Source organism: Manis javanica, chromosome 3 (genome assembly GCF_040802235.1).
Source record: "Manis javanica isolate MJ-LG chromosome 3, MJ_LKY, whole genome shotgun sequence".
In the NCBI taxonomy this organism is placed as follows: Eukaryota; Metazoa; Chordata; class Mammalia; order Pholidota; family Manidae; genus Manis; species Manis javanica.
This window is the reverse complement of record NC_133158.1, coordinates 142,864,295-142,884,997: the sequence shown is the minus strand read 5'-3', so window position 1 is coordinate 142,884,997 and position 20,703 is coordinate 142,864,295. Positions and strand designations below refer to the sequence as shown.

The 20,703-nt window shown below is 38.2% G+C and overlaps 1 protein-coding gene and 1 pseudogene across 10 annotated transcripts in view; both read left to right on the top strand.

Annotated features, from left to right (window-relative positions):
• Positions 1-1,062: 1,062 nt before the first annotated feature.
• On the top strand, positions 1,063-1,932 carry LOC108405234 (small ribosomal subunit protein uS2-like; annotated as a pseudogene).
• Positions 1,933-4,170: 2,238 nt separating this feature from the next.
• NMD3 (NMD3 ribosome export adaptor) overlaps positions 4,171-20,703 on the top strand; it is a 129,326-nt gene continuing 112,793 nt past the window's right edge. For 8 of the 10 annotated variants that reach the window (XR_012129391.1, XR_012129390.1, XR_012129389.1 and 5 more), the window contains exons 1-7: positions 4,171-4,309; positions 4,825-4,881; positions 5,751-5,885; positions 7,709-7,805; positions 13,209-13,289; positions 14,021-14,149; positions 14,398-14,488. Coding sequence is in view for 7 of the 10 variants with exons in the window: in XM_073232138.1 (XP_073088239.1) it covers positions 4,838-4,881; positions 5,751-5,885; positions 7,709-7,805; positions 13,209-13,289; positions 14,021-14,149; positions 14,398-14,488 (577 nt within the window). In the remaining 3 variants the exon portion in view is untranslated. Of the gene's footprint in view, positions 4,421-4,824; positions 4,882-5,750; positions 5,886-7,708; positions 7,806-13,208; positions 13,290-13,327; positions 13,630-14,020; positions 14,150-14,397; positions 14,489-20,703 lie in introns of those variants that run through there. The other 2 variants (XM_073232136.1, XM_073232141.1) reach the window with 2 other exon arrangements.

The following is a 20,703-nucleotide window of genomic DNA, read 5'->3' as shown; positions in this document are numbered from 1 at the left end:
ACAATGCATTGCCCACATGTGTGTAGTGAGCAAGTCAACCAGGGTGAGGTGAGAATCCTGGCCACAGGAACCTTCACATTCTCCACATGACTTCAGGGGTCCCCACACGGTTGCAGAGGCCTCCATCAGACTTCTGGCAGCATCATGTCTCCCTCTACCTGCCTGCAGTTCTTTCCTTCCCTTCCACAGGTGTTGATTCTAAGTATGCTTTCTAAAAGCTTCTGTGCTAATCTCTGGTTAATGCACCTTGATATCCTAAATGTGCTATCACATTTGGTAGTGTGAAAAAAATCACACAATGCACCTGAAAGTTTTGTCTAGAATTCCACTGCTTAACAGATATTAATTGAGCATTTACAACTTAACTAGGTATTAAAGATACTTTAATTGAATAAAACTCCATTTCTTTTAAAATGCTCATTCTATTTATCTCCAAGGCAGTTATGTTGTAATCCAGAATAAAAGAGATAAAAATAAATATTTATATTTACCTTAACTGGTTAGGAAGAAGATTTTATGGATTCTGAAAACATTGAAAAAAAAATTTTTTTGATGACTTTTGTAGATCATGAATCTGGAAAATGAATCTGTAATTTGCTAGGAGGTCACAGTCATCTAGTTCTTTTAAGAATTCCATTTTATTACTAAGGTCAAACACCCAGAATTTAAGTATGTAAAGACATACTAAGCTAAAATTTAGGTTAGATACCCTGAATATAAGGACTCTGGGCAAGAGAACCCATTTTTTTAAATTGAAATTTGAGGATTAAATAAAAAGTACAAAATGAGTTTCTCTGGTATAATCTGCCATTATTATCCCACTTTGAGACCAATCATAGCAAGTCTATCCTAGGCTTGTGGCAGAGGCATTTGACACCAAGCACTTAATTCTGACATCTGGAGATGTTAGTACTGTGGGGTGGGAAGTGGGAGGAAAGTACTTTTGGCCATATAAGTATTTCATTTACCAAAAGCTTATGGCCTTTCAACTCTAACCAGAGAGGTCCATACAGAGGCATTGTTCTGGGTTCCCTGTTGTGACTTAAAGGGAAATTTTTCACAATGTCCAGAGTCCTTGATGTCCTCCAAATGAAGGAAGAGAATGTCCTCAAATTCTTTGCAACAGAACCCACTTTGGTGACACCAACCTTAACCTCCAAATGGGAGAGTACACTTTCAAAAGGAAAAATGATGGCATCACCTTTTATATATGAAGAGAACCTGGGAGAAACTTCTGCTGGGAGCTTGCACCATTGTTGCCATTGAAAAACTGGCTGATGCCAATGTCATGTCATCAAGGAATATTGGCCAGTGAGCTTTGCTAAGTTGCTGCTGCCACTGGAGCCACTCCTAATCAGGCCACTTCACTACTGGGACCTTCACTGATCAGGTACTTCAGGGAGCTATGTCTTCTGGTGGTTACTGATCCCAGAGCTGACCATCAGTCTTTCATAGAGGTTTCTTATGTTAACCTGCCTACCACTGAATCTCTGGGTAGCACAGATGTTCCTTTGCACTACATGGATGTTGCCATCCCATGCAATAATGCAGGAGCTCTCAGCGAATTTGAGGTGGATGCTGTCTGGGAAATTCTGCAGATGTGTGGCACCATCTCTGGTGTGCACCCATGGGAGGCTTAGTCTGATGTCTACTTCTACAGAGATCCTGAAGAGAAAGAAAAGGAGGAGCAGGCTGCTGCTGAAAAGGCTGTGACTAAAGAGGAATGTCAGGGTGAATGGACTGCCCCAGATCCTGAATTTACTGCTTCTCAGCCCAAAGTTGCAGACTGGTTTGAAGGTGCAGGTGCCCTCTGTGTCCATCTGGCTGTTCCTGACTGGAGACCAGAGTGCTCAGCTGGCCACTGAGGCCTGGTCTGCAGCTCCCACTGCTCAGGCCCCTGAATGGGTAGGAACAACCACTGAGTGGTGCTAAGCTGTTCTTCCACAGACTCTTAAACAGAAAATGGAAATGAGATTGACAGAAAATAATGTAGAAAAAAAAAAGGAAGGAAAGAAGAAAGCTTGTGGGTAAAAATAGATGGCCTGAGCCTAGAGAATTAGACAAATTAGTTAAGGTCCCAGTTCTACCACTTGCTGCAGAACACTCAGCAAATTATCTAATATTTTGGAATATCAGCCTCATCTTAAAATGTAAGCTCCATGAGGGCAGGGACCAAGTCTGTTCACTGTTGTATGTCAAGTGCCTAACAAGCCTGGCACTGTGGCATTTGGTGCCAGATCAAATAGAGGATTGAAGGAATGTGTTGAGAAAGAAAGAAAAGCAAGAGCAACCCCTGACATTCAGAAGCTGGCCTGTACTCACAGGAAGGTCATGTTACTCTTCGGTTAGACATGCAATTTCAAAGAATACCAACCTCAAAGTTATTCTGAGACCATGATAAAATGAGATAATACCAGGCCACTGCACAATTTTGTCTAAGCATAGACAAGTACAAGGTACTGTGCCACCCACAAAATATCAAACACTCCTTCTCTTGGCTAAAATGAGTGACTGCCATCCTTCTACCTCTTCTAAACATAAGATTTATTAGCTCCCATCATAGCACTGCCTCCGCTTTCTGACAGCATCCAATCTAGAAGCAAATACCTGCTTTCTTAAACTCTTCCACAAGTCACCCAACCAAAGATAAAATTCTGTGACAGATTTTTATCTAACACCTTCTTACTGAGACATTCCATAATTCCTCATGGTATGTTTGCACTCACTTCAGTGAATAATAAACACAATCTGTTTAACTACAGTTGTGTTCCTAGTGGTATTTGGATTAAGACAAATGATATTGTGAATGGAAAATATGGGGAGAAAAGCAATCTTTTCAGAGTTGTTGTATCAAATAGGTATTTAATTTACCAACATACATGGAGAGTCTGTTTTGCACCAGGCCCTATACTAGGTGCAGCGAATACTGAGAAGAACAAGATCTAGACTGCTTTCCGGGAGTTTGAACCTGTGGAACATGCCGAGTAGAAAATTTATGATCCAATTTAATGTTGTGGTACTGTTATAGAGGCATACACCTCTGTTATAGGACCACACATAAAATAAAAGATCTTTGATTAGCTTTGCACCCTCCAGAACTGTAAGATAATAAATTTGTGTTGTTTTATGCCACAAAATTTGTAGTGATTTGTTAGAGTAGCAAAAGGAAACTAACATAGGATACTTGATCTTAATGTTTAAGGTGGAGTGTCCCAGGCATAAGCAAAGGTAGACAGTTCCTTTTGGACCTGCCAATTGGTCTGTGTGGCTGTGTGCTTAGGTATGTGATAGGATATGTCAGGGTCAGATCCTGAAACATCTTCTTTCTATGCAGATAAATTGGAAATAATCTGGAAGGTGATCAGAAACCAGTGAAAGATTAAAAGCAGTGAAATGTGACAAAATCAGATTGGCATTTTAGAAGGATGGATTAGAGTCTGGAAATAAGGAGAAGGAATGAGAGACTACTTAAGAACACTAGGCAAGAAATGAGGCCTTCTTTGATGGCCCTCATTAAGAATACTTTACTTTTTACTTGACATTTGGGATAAGAAGGTGGAAAAAACATGGCTGTGCTCTTCAAATACTGGAAGGTCTGTCATGAAAAAGAGTGATTTGACATGGTCTTTGTGGCTCTAAGATCAAGGTGTTAACTCATAAGGAAATATTAAGTGCACTATTTGGAAGCACATTCTAATAATTGGAGTGTCCTGAAAATAACAAAGACTTCTTCACAAATAGTTAGGCCTTACATTTTTTTCCTTCATCTATTCAACAAAGACCATTTGAACAGTTAGGATGTGGCAGGCATTAGGCCTATGCCTATTAACTGAATGGATAAAGCCTCTGATGGCGTTTACTCTAATTTCTTTGTGCAATGTGGTACTGTTTAATTTTTATACAGTCATTTCAACCAAGAAGCAAGATCCCAATAGGGATACCTGGAAAGTGACTTATTTACACGTGCAAAGTTAGATGGGAGTGAGAAAATCGGAAAGGAAGAAAACCCAACGGAAGACATAGAAAGATGGAGCTCTGGGCTGCGCCTCCCCACGCCCTCCTATCGGGCAGGCCTCCCGCCCCCGCCCCCGCCCCCCCCCCGCCCCCGCCCCCGCCCCGCCCGCGCGGCTCGCCTGCCCCTCCCCTTCCTCCGCCCCACTGGCCCGGGTTTCTCTTCCCGCGGGATTTCGAGCTCCTCTCGCGGGATCTTTACCAGCTCGGAGCTGGCAGTAGTGGCCGCGGAGGGGCGTCGGGTGGTCGTTCTGTTGCTGTTCTCCCCGCCGATCCCGGCCTGGCCCAGAGACGCTAAGTAGGTGCTGGGGGCCGAGACCCGGGCTGCTGTCGCGGAGGGCTCCTGGGAGAGCGTGGGCCGGCCTCGGGCCGCTCGTTGCCGCGTGCGCGCCGCCGCCCGGGAGCCCGCGTAAGGCCCCACCGCGTGAGCGCGAGCTGCGGGGTGAGCGGGCGGCCCCCGGGCGCTGCGACACCGCCCCGGCCTCCTGCCGCGCGGGACCCAGGCCCGGGCCCAGGCGCCAGCGGCTGCGGATGGGGGTGTCCGCGGCGGCCCTCGCCAGCTCCGAGCCTTCGTGGGCCTGGCGGGGTTGGCTCCCCGGTGACCCCGCAGGACCGCGGCCCAGATGGCAGCTCCAGGATTCGTTTGGTTCTTATATTAGAGAAGTTACTGGTTGCAGGGTTAACAAATAGAATTGTTTCTATTTGCTGCTTTACGGGGCTTGCAGTATATCAGAGGCAGAAGGGAGATTTGTATAAAGAGGTGAAGAGACAAATGACTTAAATCCCACGATTGTTTTTCTCTTTTAAAATCAGAGTATACAGGAAAATGGAGTACATGACAGAATCCACCGATCGCAGCCCAGGACACATGTAAGTCGCGTTCCTTTACTCCCATGCCCCTTACATTTAAAGATGTTAAAGTGAGTCTTTGAAACGCCTTGGAAAGATTTTTTTGAGGGGGAATTCTGTTGTAAGTGGGAAAAATGAAAAGCCTTATTTCCTGTTAAAGTCGAGTTCATATTCAGTTGGAAAGTTTGTTGTAGTAAATCCTTGAATTGAGAATGTTCAAAATATACCCTATGCATTCTTCTAGATTGACACCGAACGGTAGGATAGCCATTAGCCGCATGCAGCTATTTCAATTTAAAAAAATTAAAGTGAAATAAAATTCAATATTGAGTTCTTTACTCATGCCAGCCACATTCAGGTCCTCTGTAGGCACGTGTGCCTGGTACTATATTGACTATCACAGATTGTAGGACATGTCTTTCTGATAGCATCAATGATCTTAAACATTTTCTGCCCCACTAGCACATCTATGGTTATGACACTCATCAGTTATACTGAAACACTAGATATGCTACTCTTTCTATTCTTTAAAAATTTTTCTGCTCTGGGTAAATGTTTACATTTTGGCAGTCGCTGGGCTATATTTAGGCTTTAAAAAAAGTCTTTGCACTATAAAGCTCAAATGATGACTTTTAGAAATAATTTAGAATTTCTAGATCCTTTGGACATGGGCTGTGTTGTGAGGATCTTTGGAATTATAATCCTTGTTTTTTGCCTCAGTGTTACAAGGTTCTTTATCAGCTATGCTGTTGAAGATTCTTCTAAGTTACTTTTTTTAAAAAGGGCAGAGATATTATGGCTTAACTTGAAGGCTTTGTTTGATATTTAAAAATTTTAACCAGTGAATTAATGAAATTTAATTTGAAAAATTCATACTTCATTTATTTAAGCTTGTGCTGTGAGTGTGGCATCCCAATTAGTCCAAATCCTGCCAATATTTGTGTGGCCTGTTTGCGAAGTAAAGTGGACATCAGCCAAGGCATTCCGAAACAGGTCTCTATATCTTTCTGCAAACAATGCCAAAGGTATGGTGCATTACTATTTTATCCTACTTAAACGTTGGGATTTATATATAGGAGAGCCACCAGGACACACCGAGATTACACCAAGATACACAGAATAAAGTACATGTAACTGAAGTTTAATTTTTATTTATGTTGGTATACTAAAGATTTTAGAATTTTCAATTTTATAGTGTACTTTTCTAGGTTGCCCTGCTAATCTGGTAAAGATGGTGTAATTTGAATCTGTTCTTTTTCTTTTAAGAGATTAATAGCTTCGGTGTATACACTTAATAATGTATACGAGTTGATATTTGTAAGGGTAAGTGAAAGCAGATTATTAAGGACATAGTACTGTTACTACCATGAGGGTTTTTTTTCCCCCTTTTAGCAACCAGAAGCTATGTATGATAAAAAACACCTTATGTTTTAAATAATTTAGCAGTGGTTTTAAAAATCAAATGAATTTCCCATGTAGCTAAAATGACTATAGTTCATGGGGAAAAAAAAGCTCTGTAAATCATATTTAGTATGTTCTGAAATAAAGACTAGAATTGAAGATAGGAGACTTCTGAAAGTTAGTGTTGTATTCCTTTATTTTCTTTAGTTGGCATAAACAGTTCCTATCTAGTAAGCCATTGAGTAATACAAAACTTTCCGATAAAACTGCCCATATAAAATTATATTCCTGTGATTTCTCAAGTGGGTTGGAACTCTTGAGCGTCTTAACTTTTTTGATAGAGGTCACTATTCCTTTTGAGAACTTGAAAATTATCACCCGAGAAAAATACTTAAAACATGTACTTACACAGTCACATGGAATTTTGTGTATTGTTACAGGGATTTTACAATTTGCAAGCTTGGCAAGTGTGAAGCTTATTATTCTATTATGAGTATTTGCATATTCTTAAAAGCATGTTGGAATGAAAAAAGTCCTGGACAAGAACCAGGAAATTTGAGTTCGCCTTGGCTCTCAAAAAGCATCCTTTTGAAACTCTTGGCCAATTAACATCTATAAGCCTTAATTTCCTCATCAGGATGAAGGCACTTTATTAGATGATATGTGAAGCCTTTTCTAACTCCAAAAACATGCTTATTATAACAAAGGAACCTGTGTAAGGTATTTGAGTGAACCTTTAAAAGTAAAAATCGGAACATTCACCTGATAAGTATTCACTCAGTCAAAAAAAGAGCATTCACAAAACACATTTAGAAATATCATGTCTAACAAACATTTATTGAGCACTTACTGTGTGCTAGGCACTGTCCTAAGTCCTGGGTGTGCTGGGCTAAAAAATGTAAAAGCATATACATAAGGGATTTGATGTGTAATTTAATCAGGTTTTATGTAAGATTTTAAAACTTGAGTTTTACAGTTCAAAATTTGGAAAGGGTCTTGAAATGGATGAATAGTCTGAACTATTGATACATAGTATGAGGTACTAATTTACCTTCTTGTGTGTGAGAAATAAATAGTTCTCAAGCACACTTTAGATGTACAGTGTAAACCATTTTGATGCTATTTTGAGATATTTTTACCTGGTTTTCAGAGCATAACTTCAGGGAGGTCTTAGGCATTTTGTCATCTTCACTGTATTTCTTACTAGTGCTTGAAGTGATAAGACCTCTTTAATAGGTTATTTCAGAATGGCTTTCTCAGATACTTATAATTTTACCTTTTTAATGGAAGCTAATAGTCTAAGTTTTCTGGAACCATTAAAATATATTTGGATTTAGTGCTTCAGCTCAGTCTTGGTTATTATTGTATCTAGTTAATAACCTTATATCTATGGAAACTTTTTTTCCCTGAGAAATGCTGGTTTTTAGTATATTATTTTCTCTCTCAGATATTTCCAGCCACCAGGAACTTGGATACAATGTGCGTTAGAATCCAGGGAACTTCTTGCTTTGTGTTTGAAAAAAATCAAAGCCCCTCTGAGTAAGGTAGGTCAGATAGCTAAAATCAGCTTTTGTGGGTTTTTTTTTTTTTTTTTTTTTTTTTGCAGCTGTCCAGAAAACTTTCATATGAGTGTCTTTTCAAAGTAGCCATTAAAAGTTACCATTGGTAAGCACCCTACTGTACCCAACTGCTGTTTTCGCTGGTAAAGTTATTTATATATACTCTCTTTTATGGAAATGAAAATAAATCTTTTTGCTTTAAAGGTTTAGTGTGGAATCAATTTTTTTTCATTCATTATTTGGAACCTCTGTGTGCAATAATTTTTTCTGATAATAATTATATAAAATGTTAAATGTAATTGAGGAGGCTTTAGTATTACAGCTATGGTATTCAGTTTCTTATTATTTTCAGGACTGCTCTAGAAAGGAAATATTTGTGCCTGTTACTTAAAGTCAGTGCATAAATGTTTCCAGAAAACAAATGGAGTTTGGTAGTCCAGTTCACCTCTTTATGTAACACTTTCACTTGTCTTTATGTTAAACTTTATGACTTTGTTCCACCCGGTATGTTTTTAATTCAAATGGACTCTCTTGGCTTAAAGGCCTTTGTATTGTCTTTTAAGCTGAGATAGAATTTCATGTAATAGTTCTTTGACATTTTTCTCTTTGTTTTCCCTTTTTTCCCCTTTCTGGATTTTCTGTTACTGAAATGTTGGCTTTACTGGCTTAAAACTTTTTCTCTTTTCCTTGGTATTGTTTTTAATCTTTCTGTCTTTTTTTCTGTGTTCGGGCACTCTCGTTTACTTTTGCTTTGTATTGATTTTTTTGCCTAACAGTAGTATTTTTAAGTTCCAGAGTCTTTAATGTTCTTGATGCATTCTGTTCTTGAATTTTTCTGAAGCCATTAATAGGTCCTTTTTAAAATTTAAAATTAAATTTTGTATTTCCTTCTGTTTCTAGATTTGTCTTTTTTACTTTCTGAAATAACTTTTTTGTAGAACTTGGAATTTTGCTTTCATATTTCATGCTTTTGTCAAATGTCTGGGGAGCCTAGTAATTCATTAGTTCATTAGCGGATGTTTGTTAAGTGTCAACTCTGCCAGTTTGCTTTTGGTGTTGGGGATATGGCAGTGAAAGAGAGAAACAAAAATCCCTGCCTTAGGGAGCTTTAATTCTAACTGGAAGGGATGGTGTAGAGTAGGCAATGGCTAAAGGAAGTTTGTGTGTATATATATATATATATATAGATACATATACATACACTATATTAAAAAGCATATTTTCTTTGGAGGGAGAAACCGGGAAGGGGATGAAAACTGCAGGGAAGTTGTGATTTAAAAGAGTGGTTAGGGAAGTAAGGTGACATTTGACTAAATATTAAAGGCAGTAAGGGATGGAGCATTCTGGGTAGAGAAAACAAGTAACAGAGGCCAGAGGCAGCTAAGAGTTGGAGTGGAGAGGGGAATAGTAATTGGAATGAAGCCAAAGAAGTCATGGAAAGTTAAATGTCTGAAACCAAATGCAGCATCTTCTCATCAAATCTGTTCTTTGTGTTAGAAAAATAGTATCTGAATGCCAAGGTCAGGCCTTGTAGGCCATTGTAAGGATCACTTTTCAATCTGAAGTGTGATGGGTATGGAGGGTGTAGGGCAGAGTAGTAAGATGAATAATTTACCATGTATCAGGATCCCTCTGGCTAGAGTAGTTGTGAAGGAGGGTGGGAGTAAGGGTGGAAGTGGGTACCTTTATTTAGGAAGCAACTGTAATAATGAGTAATGATATTTGGGTCAGTAGTAGAGGTGATTGAGAAGTAGACAGATTCTGGATCTATTTTGAAGGTAGTCAGGTTTACTGATAAAGCTGTGTGTGAGATGGAAGTGTCAAGAATGACTTCCATGGTTCTTGACTTAAGCAACTAAAAGGAGGGAGTTGCTGTTAAGTGAGGTTGGAAAGGCATCAAGAGAAGAATGTCAGGGTGGGAGAGATCAGAACTCATCTCAAAGTGGTACTTAGATATCCATTAGACAGGGAAGTAGATATAAGGAGTAGGCAGCTGGGTAAAAATAAGCAAGGAGGTGGTCCAGATAGGAGATACTGAATTTGGTATATGTTTGGGGGTATTTAAAACTGTCAAATTGGATGAGATTTCATAGGAAGTTAAGATAGAGAAGGGAAGAAATTAGAGGGTTGAATCCTGAGGTTCTTTAGTGGTAAATGTTTGGGGAAATGAGAAATCAGCAAAGGAGACTGAAAAAGAGCTACTAGTGAGGTAGGTGAAAAATTAGGCAAGTGTTGTGTCTTGGAATGCGAGGGAAGTATTTTTCAAGGGACTTGTTGAGTGATTTGCAGCTGATGGGTCGAGTAGTGAGTTCTGGTAAATTTAGCAATGTAGAGAGCATTAATGACTTTGGCAAGCAGTTTCTGTTTAGTGTTGGAGGTAAAGACTGATTTGAATGGAAATGAAGAAAGTAAGAGGACAGTAATTGGAGGCAACAAATATAGATAATTTTGAGATATGCCGCAAAGGGAATCAGAAATGAGGCAGTGGGTGGAGGGAAATAAGGAAAAGGGACACATTGCTTAAGCTGCACGATATTCTAGTATATTTGTAAGCAGTTTGAGAATGATGGGAAATAGAGGGAAAAGTTCATGGAGAGTGCACGGAGACAGAATAATATGCTTGGAGTTACCCTTGAGGAATGGAAAAGAGACAGGTTGTAGCATACTAGAAGAGTATGTTTGTACATTCAACAAATTATTTGGCACTTATTTTTTTGTCAGGCACCATTTTGGGAGCCTGGAATATTTCATGGAGCAAAACAAAGATCTCTGCTCTCTAATGGGGCATTCTAGAGGTTGGTCATGATAGGAGCATGGACAGTTCATCTGTGGTAACAGGAGAGAAGGTGTTGGTAAGCGAGAGCTTTTGGAAAATCTCTTCTAATTCCTTTTTTACTGAGAAACAGAAGGATGAACAGTAGTTATGAGAGAAAAATTATTAGATGTTTGAGGAGAGAGGGAAGGGTATGAAATTGTTTCTAGGGGAGAAGGAGAGGGCACATACCCAAATGATGTATGGTTGCTGGGCAGACGTAAGAGTGACAGTTAAAAATTCAGAGACTAGCATGGTGTGTTTTTATTTTTCTAACCCCATCAACTACACAGGTAAGGCATAATAGACCAGGTAGAGCATTGGATTTAACCAAGATTGTGATTTAGCAAAGTTCTTGAGGTGAAGGAGAGAGGGACCCAGGGGAACTGAGTGTGTACATGGGAATGATTTTGTGATTAATCTTGAAAGCAAGAAAGCTGGGATAGGATGGAAGTGAGTAGATAAAGAGGAATGAAGGTTAGTGAACAGGAGGAGGAATAGATTGTAGCTTGCAGTAGATAGAAGTGTTTTTGGTGCTCAGGAACTGTAGAAACTAAGCTGGAAAGATAAGAGGTGGTAGGGAGTGGGATTGGAATTGAGATTTTGGAGAGGTTTCAGATACCAGTAATAAAAAGGTATAAGTAGCTGAGATAGGAAGATCTTCTAGGGAGAGCAACTCAAAAGAATGAACAGGACAGGGCTAGGATCATCTATGATGATATTAAAATCACTGAGTAGTAATATTGGTGGAAAGAGTGACAGTGACCTAGGAACTAAAATCTTTAAGAAATAAGAGCAGGTTACTCAAACATTAAAAGATGTCTATAACAAAGATATATTGAGTGACATGGTCTGAAGACTTTAGATTCAAAGCTAGTTATATTTAAGGAGGAGGCAGGAAGAATGGTTGGGAATTAGTTAAGAGCAAGGACCTCTTGGTCCAATGATAAGCTATCTTAACTTCTCTATCTGGCTCCTAGCACAGTGATAAGAAAATAAGAAAAAGTCATTAATTAGCTGCAGGGGGGTAATATATATGATCACAGATCTAGAAGGTGAAAAGAATATTCAGCAAAGAAATTGAGGATTTAGAAGAGTTTCTTGTTAGGAAGTGTTGAGTTCCAGAGGGCACAGTAAAAGGTTCTCAGGATTTAGGAGGTGGAGGTGTTAGATGGGACAGAACAGAATATGTGGAACCATATGGAGATTGGAGTGAGGTAGAGAAGGGGTGACTGAGGTGTCTGGGACTATGGTAAAGAAGGATAAAGCGGCCGGTAAAGTTGACTAGTCCTGGTTGTCTGAGGACAGATAGTGTGGTGAGGCTGTGTTGGGTCATGGTATAGATACCATCACTCTTGCAGGTGGAGATTGTAGGTTGAGGGATGTGCAGTTTAAGTGCCTGTGGGGCTTCCTCTTGACCACTGCACGTGGAGACTCAGGGAATAAGAAGCTGCTTGTCACCCTCTCTACGTGGTGTAGCTTGTTGACTACTAAGCTTTGCTTTAGGGAAGCCAGTTACAGGAGGAGAAGGTTTTTACTCTGGAGTGCTGCATCCATACTAGCTAGTCTACTTCTTATCAGACAGGACATGATGAGATATATCTGCCTGCTGATGTCTCCCATATCTGTTATATATAGTTCAGGTTTCCCCACAGAGCTCCAGGCCAAATATATATCTATCCACTGAACGTCTTCACTTGGATATCTCATAAATAAATCCATTTAAATGTCTGAAACCAAATGCAGCATCTTCTCATCAAATCTGTTCTTTGTGTTAGAAAAATAGTATCTGAATGCCCAAGCTGGATCTTCAGTCATCACTCTAGAATCTGTTTTTTTTTCTTTTTCATATATCTGGTTATCATTAAATCCTATAGGTCTTATCTCCTAAATAGCTCTTGGATCTTTCTGCTTCTGTTATTTCTAGTGCCTGTCAGTTCAATTTACCTACAACTCCTGCTCAAATTATTGAAACAACCTCCATTCTTGTTCTCCCACCCCAATTTTTAGCCATATTGAGCTACTTTCAATTCCTCACATACAGCAAACTGCTTTTGGCTTCTGCTGGTCTGCTGATATAGCAGTGAGTTTCATTGCAGATTCATTGCAGATTCAGTATTCAGTGCATGAGACTTCTCTAAAGCATGTTCATTCTTTTTTCAAAGCCACATGCTTAATACAGAGAGAATAGTCTGAGTAGCAACTTTTGTTCATGAGATTTCTAGTAGAAAATGAGGTTACCAGATCTTTGCTTTCTTTAAAAAAGTATAATTTCCATTCAAAAAACAGTGTTTTTTTTTTTTTTAGGGGAGAGGATTTTTTCATATGCTTGTATTTTAGTTTTTGCTCAACTTATACCAGTTACATTAATATAAAGTCATTAAGTTGTCCTTTTATTTGCTGTTTTTGTTTTCATACCCCTGATGATAAGTCTTTTTTTAACTGGTGATGCTAGATAGTGATGTTTATCACAGATTCCTTAAGCATCTTAGGAAATCTGTTTGTTAATGAATTGTTCTTTTATCTTTTACTACAGATGGGAACTTAGGTTTCTTTTTGTTTGTATTTTATTGAAGGTACGGCTTGTAGATGCAGGCTTTGTTTGGACTGAGCCCCATTCTAAGAGACTTAAAGTTAAACTGACTATTCAGAAAGAGGTAAGCTGTATATAATTTCCTCAGCATGGTTAAAGTGTAGGTGGTGATAATGAGGAGCTCTGCTTGAATAGCTTAGAAGGAAAAGAATATGCTCTTAGTTTTAAGTGTAGTCTTTTCGATGATCTGTACTGATGATCAGGTCACTAATAAGTGCATTATTGTTCATTATTAGCGGGCTAAGATAATCTTTTCAAAGTTATAGAAGGAAGAAGATTGAAGTAAAAGTGTGAGCTGATGCATTGTTTCTCAAACTTGGCTGATCATCATGACTCAGTCACTGAATCATACTGGATTCAACTGGATGTGAGACCCAAGAATCAATGTTTAAAAAGATTCCCAGGTGATTTCTGATGATGGGCTATGTTTGGGAACAATGGTATTAAGGCGTGTTTTCTTCTGAGAGTTTTGTCTTTTTTCTTAGGATGAATTTTATATACACACATACACACACACATTTATTTAGATAAAAAAATTCTTCAAAGAATATCTACATAACCACTTCAACTAAAGATAAATTTGAAATGTTAATCTAATAAATCCTAGGAATTAAACTTGTTTTTCTTTCTTAAAGTAATATAACTTATGACTTGAAATTTAAATGATTTATTGTTGATGTACTCAAAGTATTCTTGGAGAAAGATTTTAAGTTAAATATTAAAGCATTTTCTTTTAAGAAAAATATTTGTTATTAAAACAGAAAGGAAAGAAAGACTAATTGTTTTCTTTATCAGGTGATGAATGGTGCTATCCTTCAGCAAGTGTTTGTCGTGGATTATGTTGTTCAACCCCAAATGTGTGGAGACTGCCATAGAGTAGAAGCCAAGGATTTCTGGAAGGCAGTTGTTCAAGTCAGGCAAAAGGTAAGGAGAGAAAGATGATGAGTGAGTCCTCCGTCTTGCATTTTATCTTTGTCAATTATAAACAGCTAGTAAAACCTTCTCCTTTCCCTTTCCAAATCCTGAAGGCAGCAGGGATAGTGTAGGTCAGATTTTAGATAACCTTTGAAGATTGTTTTTGTTTTAAAAATCAATGTGCCATATCTGCAGATGGTTTTTTACTTTTGTTGCTTTTTGCATTTCATTTACTAATCTAATGCATTTGTGTTTAGACGTTGCACAAAAAAACTTTCTACTATTTGGAACAGTTGATTTTGAAATACGGAATGTATCAGAATACACTTCGTATTAAAGAGATTCATGGTGAGTTAAAATTTTAAAGAATTTGAGTTAAGAATTTCATTTCAACTAACCCAAAAGTCTTTTATCTTTATAGATAATATTTTGAATAGTACTATACAAAATAACTTTTAGGAAAAAGCAAATGTTAGTTCTTTCTGTGCATTATCTGATATGGTAGCCACTAGTCATATGTGGCTATTGTCTACTTGAAATGTGGCTAGTGCAGCTGAAGAACTGAATTTTTATCTTATTTTAATTTATTACATTTATTTCCATTTAATTTTGATTTATACTAATTATTAAACCAGTAATTACATTAATACAAAGTAAACTGCTATGATAGAAAATTCATCAAAAACTTGTCTTAAGCAAAGATCAGTTTCTGATTAGAAGAAAATTAGTTTTGAGATCTGTTAGTTCTTTTGTTATAGGTCTGTTTTTCTTATGTCTAGAGGCATTTGTGATGGATACATTAAATCAGAAGTCTGTACTCAGTAATAAACAGTAATACAAATGATATAATTAGATTTTTTGAAGGTGGAGTAAAAAATTTTTGTGTAATTTCGTGACTCCTTAGAGTATATTCTTAGTACTGTTGATGTCAAATACACATACAAAATAATGGGTGAATATTTCTTTAATTAATAATAGAAAACATAAATATTCTTTAGCAAACACTAAAATCTCTTGATGAAGGTTAATATTTTTAGCTTGCTATGAGTTGACATGGAAATTGTTTTCCTAGTCTCTAAAATACTAGGCTTAGAGAGCTGTTCTTAAAGAAAAAATTCATATGCTCCTTATTTTAAAACTGGGAGTTCCACTGTTAATACTGATCTGTTACTTGTTTATCTTAGAAGTGTGGTCTTGGGTCCTTAAAATGCAGGGAAGTGAGTTTCAGTTAGGTCACCTGGAGAAAATCTTGAAAGCTTTGTATCTGACCTGAGCACATCACCAGTAGACATAATGTTAATAGTCTAAATTGGTGAAACACAGTTTAGTGAATACTTACTGTAGATTAGGTACCTTGTTGCCTGTTTAATATAGTGCCTGGCTATTTGTGGCTAGCCACCAGTAAAAATATACCCTTGGTATGAGTAACTTTGTTTTGAGTAATTCTTTTGGGGATTAAGGAGACCCAAATATAGCTAAAAAAGAAAACATTACTGTTTATCACAGTGGCAGAATTATCCTCACACAGAGTTTTTCATAGCGAAAGACGTGGATACATTCTGGAATATACTTTTGCAGTCTGTCAAAACTAAAAATGTCCAAGTTTAACCCTTTTTTTCTTCCAGAAGAATTAATCTTTTTTCTCCCTACTGGTTCTTTGTTTGATTTAAATGTATCTTTGTTTATTTGTAACTTTGTTTTTAGAAATCACAATAATAGTAAAAATTTAAACAAAGAAATATATGAATAAAGGACTTCTACCTCCCTTTTATCCATTTCTTATCTCCACAAGTATGTAAATTGTGATAGGGCTGGTTCCCTCTGTGAACTGTGACAGGGTTAGATCATTCTGTAATATTTTGTGACTTGCCATCTTCACGTATTTGGAAACCTTTCCATGTGGTTCTGTTTTGTTATTTTTATTTATTTATTTGTTTATTTATTTTTATTTTTTATTTTTTTTTGAGAGGGCATCTCATATTTATTGATCAAATGGTTGTTAACAACAATAAAATTCAGTATAGGGGGGTCAGTGCTCAATGTACAATCATTAATCCATCTCAAGTCTAATTCTCATCAGTCTCCAATCTTCTGAAGCATAACGAACAAGTTCTTACATGGTGAACGAATTCTTACATAGTGAATAAATTCTTACATGGTGAACAGTACAAGGGCATTCATCACAGAAACTTTCGGTTTTGATCACGCATTATGACCTATAAACAATCAGGTCAAATATGAGTATTCGTTTGATTTTTATACTTGATTTATATGTGGATCCGACATTTCTCCCTTTATTATTATTATTTTTACTTTTAATAAAATGCTGAAGTGGTAGGTGGATGCAAGATAAAGGTAGAAAACATAGTTAAGTGCTGTAAGAGGGCAAATGTAGATGATCAGATGATCAGGTGTGTGCCTATGGACTAAGTATTAATCCAGGCTAGACAAGGGCAGCAAAACATCCATGGATGCAGAAGATTTCTCTCAAAGCAGGGGGGGGTGAGGTTCTGAGCCTCACCTCTGTTGATCCCCAAATTCTCACCTGATGGCCCCCCTGCGACTGTGCCTGTCTTAGGTTGTTCCTCCCTTGAGGAATCTTACCCGTCTCTGGCTAACCAGTCATCTTCCGGGGCCATACAGGGAAATGTAAAGTCGGTAAGTGAGAGAGAAGCCATATTGTTTGAAAAGGTTAGCTTTTTACTTCTTTGCAGATTTATGCCCTGTGGCTTCTATGCCCAGCACTTGTCTCGAGGTATCTTTACCACCTGGAGGAATTATGATACTCGGTAACTTCGATATGAGGCACAAATTCTATTTAAGGGTTGTAATTAGGAAGAAAGAAGAAAAGCTACAGATGTAGCATATGGAAGGAAACATGGGAGGATTGATTATTTCTTTGACATATCTTCTTGTAGAGTACCTTAAGTATGTATAGGTTTTGAACTACTAACTAATTTGCACACACATATTAACATAATAGGAATACGGTGACATAAACAAAGCAAATCTATAATTACCATCCATCTCCAGTGAAGCCAAGAAAACCATTTAGGCACCCTAGGCGTTTGTGAAAATTTGTCTATGATATGATGGATATTGTCCAACTGTACTTGAACAGTCTGAGAGAAATCAGACAAAGCAGCCCATTTCTGGGATCTGTTCACATCCCATATGTTCTTTTAACCGTAGATAATCTATAGTCATAAGATTTTGGAGTGCTACACCTTGCACCCCTCGCAACTCCTGGTTGAGTTCCAACAGTACAGATCCGGTCAAATTCGTTGTCTCACTGTATGCACATGCCAGCCTAGACATCTCCCTCCTCATTCCTATGGCAAGTCCAGGAGATGGTGGGCTGGATGCAGCCACAACCGCAGCATCGTCCGGATCCCCGTGGAGGCTTTTTGATGATCATCCCCCAGCACAAGTCCTCCAGAGAGTGCTGATGCCGGAAGCTCCTCCTCATATCGTATCTTAGTTCATTTTCTGGGTATCCAAGCTAGGCCTTGATCTTCTGCATAGAAACAAACAGACCCTTTGCCCACACTTTGACATCCCCTCTATACCACTTTGCAGAACTCATTGGAGGTCAGCACACAGTAACTGCTTTTTTTTTTTTTTTTATTATTAAGAGAAAGGAATATTATCAGAAAAGAGTACCTCCATAGCTGATCATCTGACACCCTTTACGTGATCAACATTAAGGATATTTAAAGCATGCGTTGATCTTTGATTTACCAATACTTTTATCCTATCAAGGAGTAATCCCCCTTTTCTTTCTTTCTTTCTTTCTTTTTTTTTTTAATTTTTAATCTATACTTACATGAAGAATACTGTGTTTACTATGCTCTCCCCTATATCAGGTGCCCCCTAACAACCACATTACGGTTACTGTCCATCAGCTTAGCAAAATGTTGTAGAGTCACTACTTGTCCTCTCTGTGTTGTGCAGCCCACCCTCCCCTTTCTCCCTCCCCCCCATGCATGCTAATCTTAATACCCCCTGTCTTCTTCCCCCCCCCTTATCCCTCCCTGCCCACCCATCCTCCCCAGTTCCTTTCCCTTTGGTACCTGTTAGTCCATTTTTGGGTTCTGTATTTCCGCTGCTGTTTTGTTCCTTCAGTTTTTCCTTTGTTCCTATACTCCTCAGATGAGTGAAATCATTTGGTATTTCTCTTTCTCCACTTGGCTTATTTCACTGAGCATAATACTCTCCAGCTCCATCCATGTTGCTGTAAATGGTTGGATTTTTCCACTTCTTATGGCTGAGTAGTATTCCATTGTGTATATGTACCACATCTTCTTTATCCATTCATCTACCGATGGACATTTAGGTTGCTTCCAATTCTTGGCTATTGTAAATAGTGCTGCGATAAACATAGGGGTGCATCTGTCTTTCTCAAACTTGATTGCTGTGTTCTTAGGGTAAATTCCTAGGAGTGGAATTCCTGGGTCAAATGGTAGGTCTCTTTTGAGCATTTAGATGAACCTCCATACTGCTTTCCACAATGGTTGGACTAATTTACATTCCCACCAGCAGTGTAGGAGGGTTCCCCTTTCTCCACAGCCTCGCCAACATTTGTTGTTGTTTGTCTTTTGGATGGCAGCTATCCTTACTGGTGTGAGGTGATACCTCATTGTAGTTTTAATTTGCATTTCTCTGATAATTAGCGATGTGGAGCATCTTTTCATTTGTCTCTTGGCCATCTGTATTTCTTTCTTAGAGAACTGTCTGTTCAGTTCCTCTGCCCATTTTTTAATTGGGTTATTTGTTTTTTGTTTGTTGAGGCGTGTGAGCTCTTTATATATTCTGGACGTCAAGCCTTTATCAGATCTGTCATTTTCAAATATATTCTCCCATACTGTAGGGTTCCTTTTTGTTCTATTGATGGTGTCTTTCGCTGTACAGAAGCTTTTCAGCTTATTGTAGTCCCACTTGCTCATTTTTGCTGTTGTTTTCCTTGCCCGGGGAGATATGTTCAAGAAGAGGTCACTCATGTTTATGTCTAAGAGGTTTTTGCCTATGTTTTTTTCCAAGAGTTTCATGGTTTAATGACTTACATTTAGGTCTTTGATCCATTTTGAGTTTACCTTTGTATATGGGGTTAGACAATGGTCCAGTTTCATTCTCCTACATGTAGCTGTCCAGTTTTGCCAGCACCATCTGTTGAAGAGACTGTCATTTTGCCATTATATGTCCATGGCTCCTTTATCAAATATTAATTGACCATATATGTTTGGGTTAATGTCTGGAGTCTCTAATCGGTTCCACTGGTCTGTGGCTCTGTTCTTGTGCCAGTACCAAATTGTCTTGATTACTATGGCTTTGTAGTAGAGCTTGAAGTTGGGGAGTGAGATCCCCCCTACTTTATTCTTCTTTTTCAGGATTGCTTTGGCTATTTGGGGTCTTTGGTGTTTCCATATGAATTTTTGAATTATTTGTTCCAATTCATTGAAGAATGTTGCTGGTAATTTGAGAGGGATTGCATCAAATCTGTATATTGCTTTGGGCAGGATGGCCATTTTGACGATATTAATTCTTCCTAGCCATGAGCATGGGATGAGTTTCCATTTATTAGTGTCCCCTTTAATTTCTCTTCAGAGTGACTTGTAGTTTTCAGAGTATAAGTCTTTCACTTGTTTGGTTAGGTTTATTCCTAGGTATTTTATTCTTTTTGATGCAATGGTAAATGGAATTGTTTTCCTGATTTCTCTTTCTATTGATTCATTGTTAGTATATAGGAAAGCTACAGATTTCTGTGTGTTAATTTTGTATCCTGCAACTTTGCTGTATTCCGATATCAGTTCTAGTAGTTTTGGAGTGGAGTCTTTAGGGTTTTTTATGTACAGTATCATATCATCTGCAAATAGTGACAGTTTAACTTCTTCTTTACCAATCTGGATTCCTTGTATTTCTTTGTTTTGTCTGATTGCCGTGGCTAGGACCTCCAGTACTATGTTAAATAACAGTGGGGAGAGTGGGCATCCCTGTCTGGTTCCCGATCTCAGAGGAAATGCTTTCAGCTTCTTGCTGTTCAGTATAATGCTGGCTGTGGGTTTATCATATATGGCCTTTATTATGTTGAGGTACTTGCCCTCTATTACCATTTTGCTGAGTTTTTATCATGAATGGATGTTGAATTTTGTCAAATGCTTTTTCAGCGTCTATGGAGATGATCATGTGGTTTTTGTCTTTCTTTTTGTTGATGTGGTGGATGATGTTGATGGATTTTCGAATGTTGTACCATCCTTGCATCCCTGGGATGAATCCCACTTGGTCGTGGTGTATGATCCTTTTGATATACTGTTGAATTCTGTTTGCTAATATTTTATTGACTATTTTTGCATCTACATTCATCAGGGATATTGGTCTGTAATTTTCTTTTTGGTGGGGTCTTTGCCTGGTTTTGGTATTAGGGTGATGTTGGCTTCATAGAATGAGTTTGGGAGTATTCCCTCTTCTTCTATTTTTTGGAACACTTTAAGGAGAATAGGTATTATGTCTTCTCTGTGTGTCTGATAAAATTCTGAGGTAAATCCGTCCGGCCCCGGGGTTTTGTT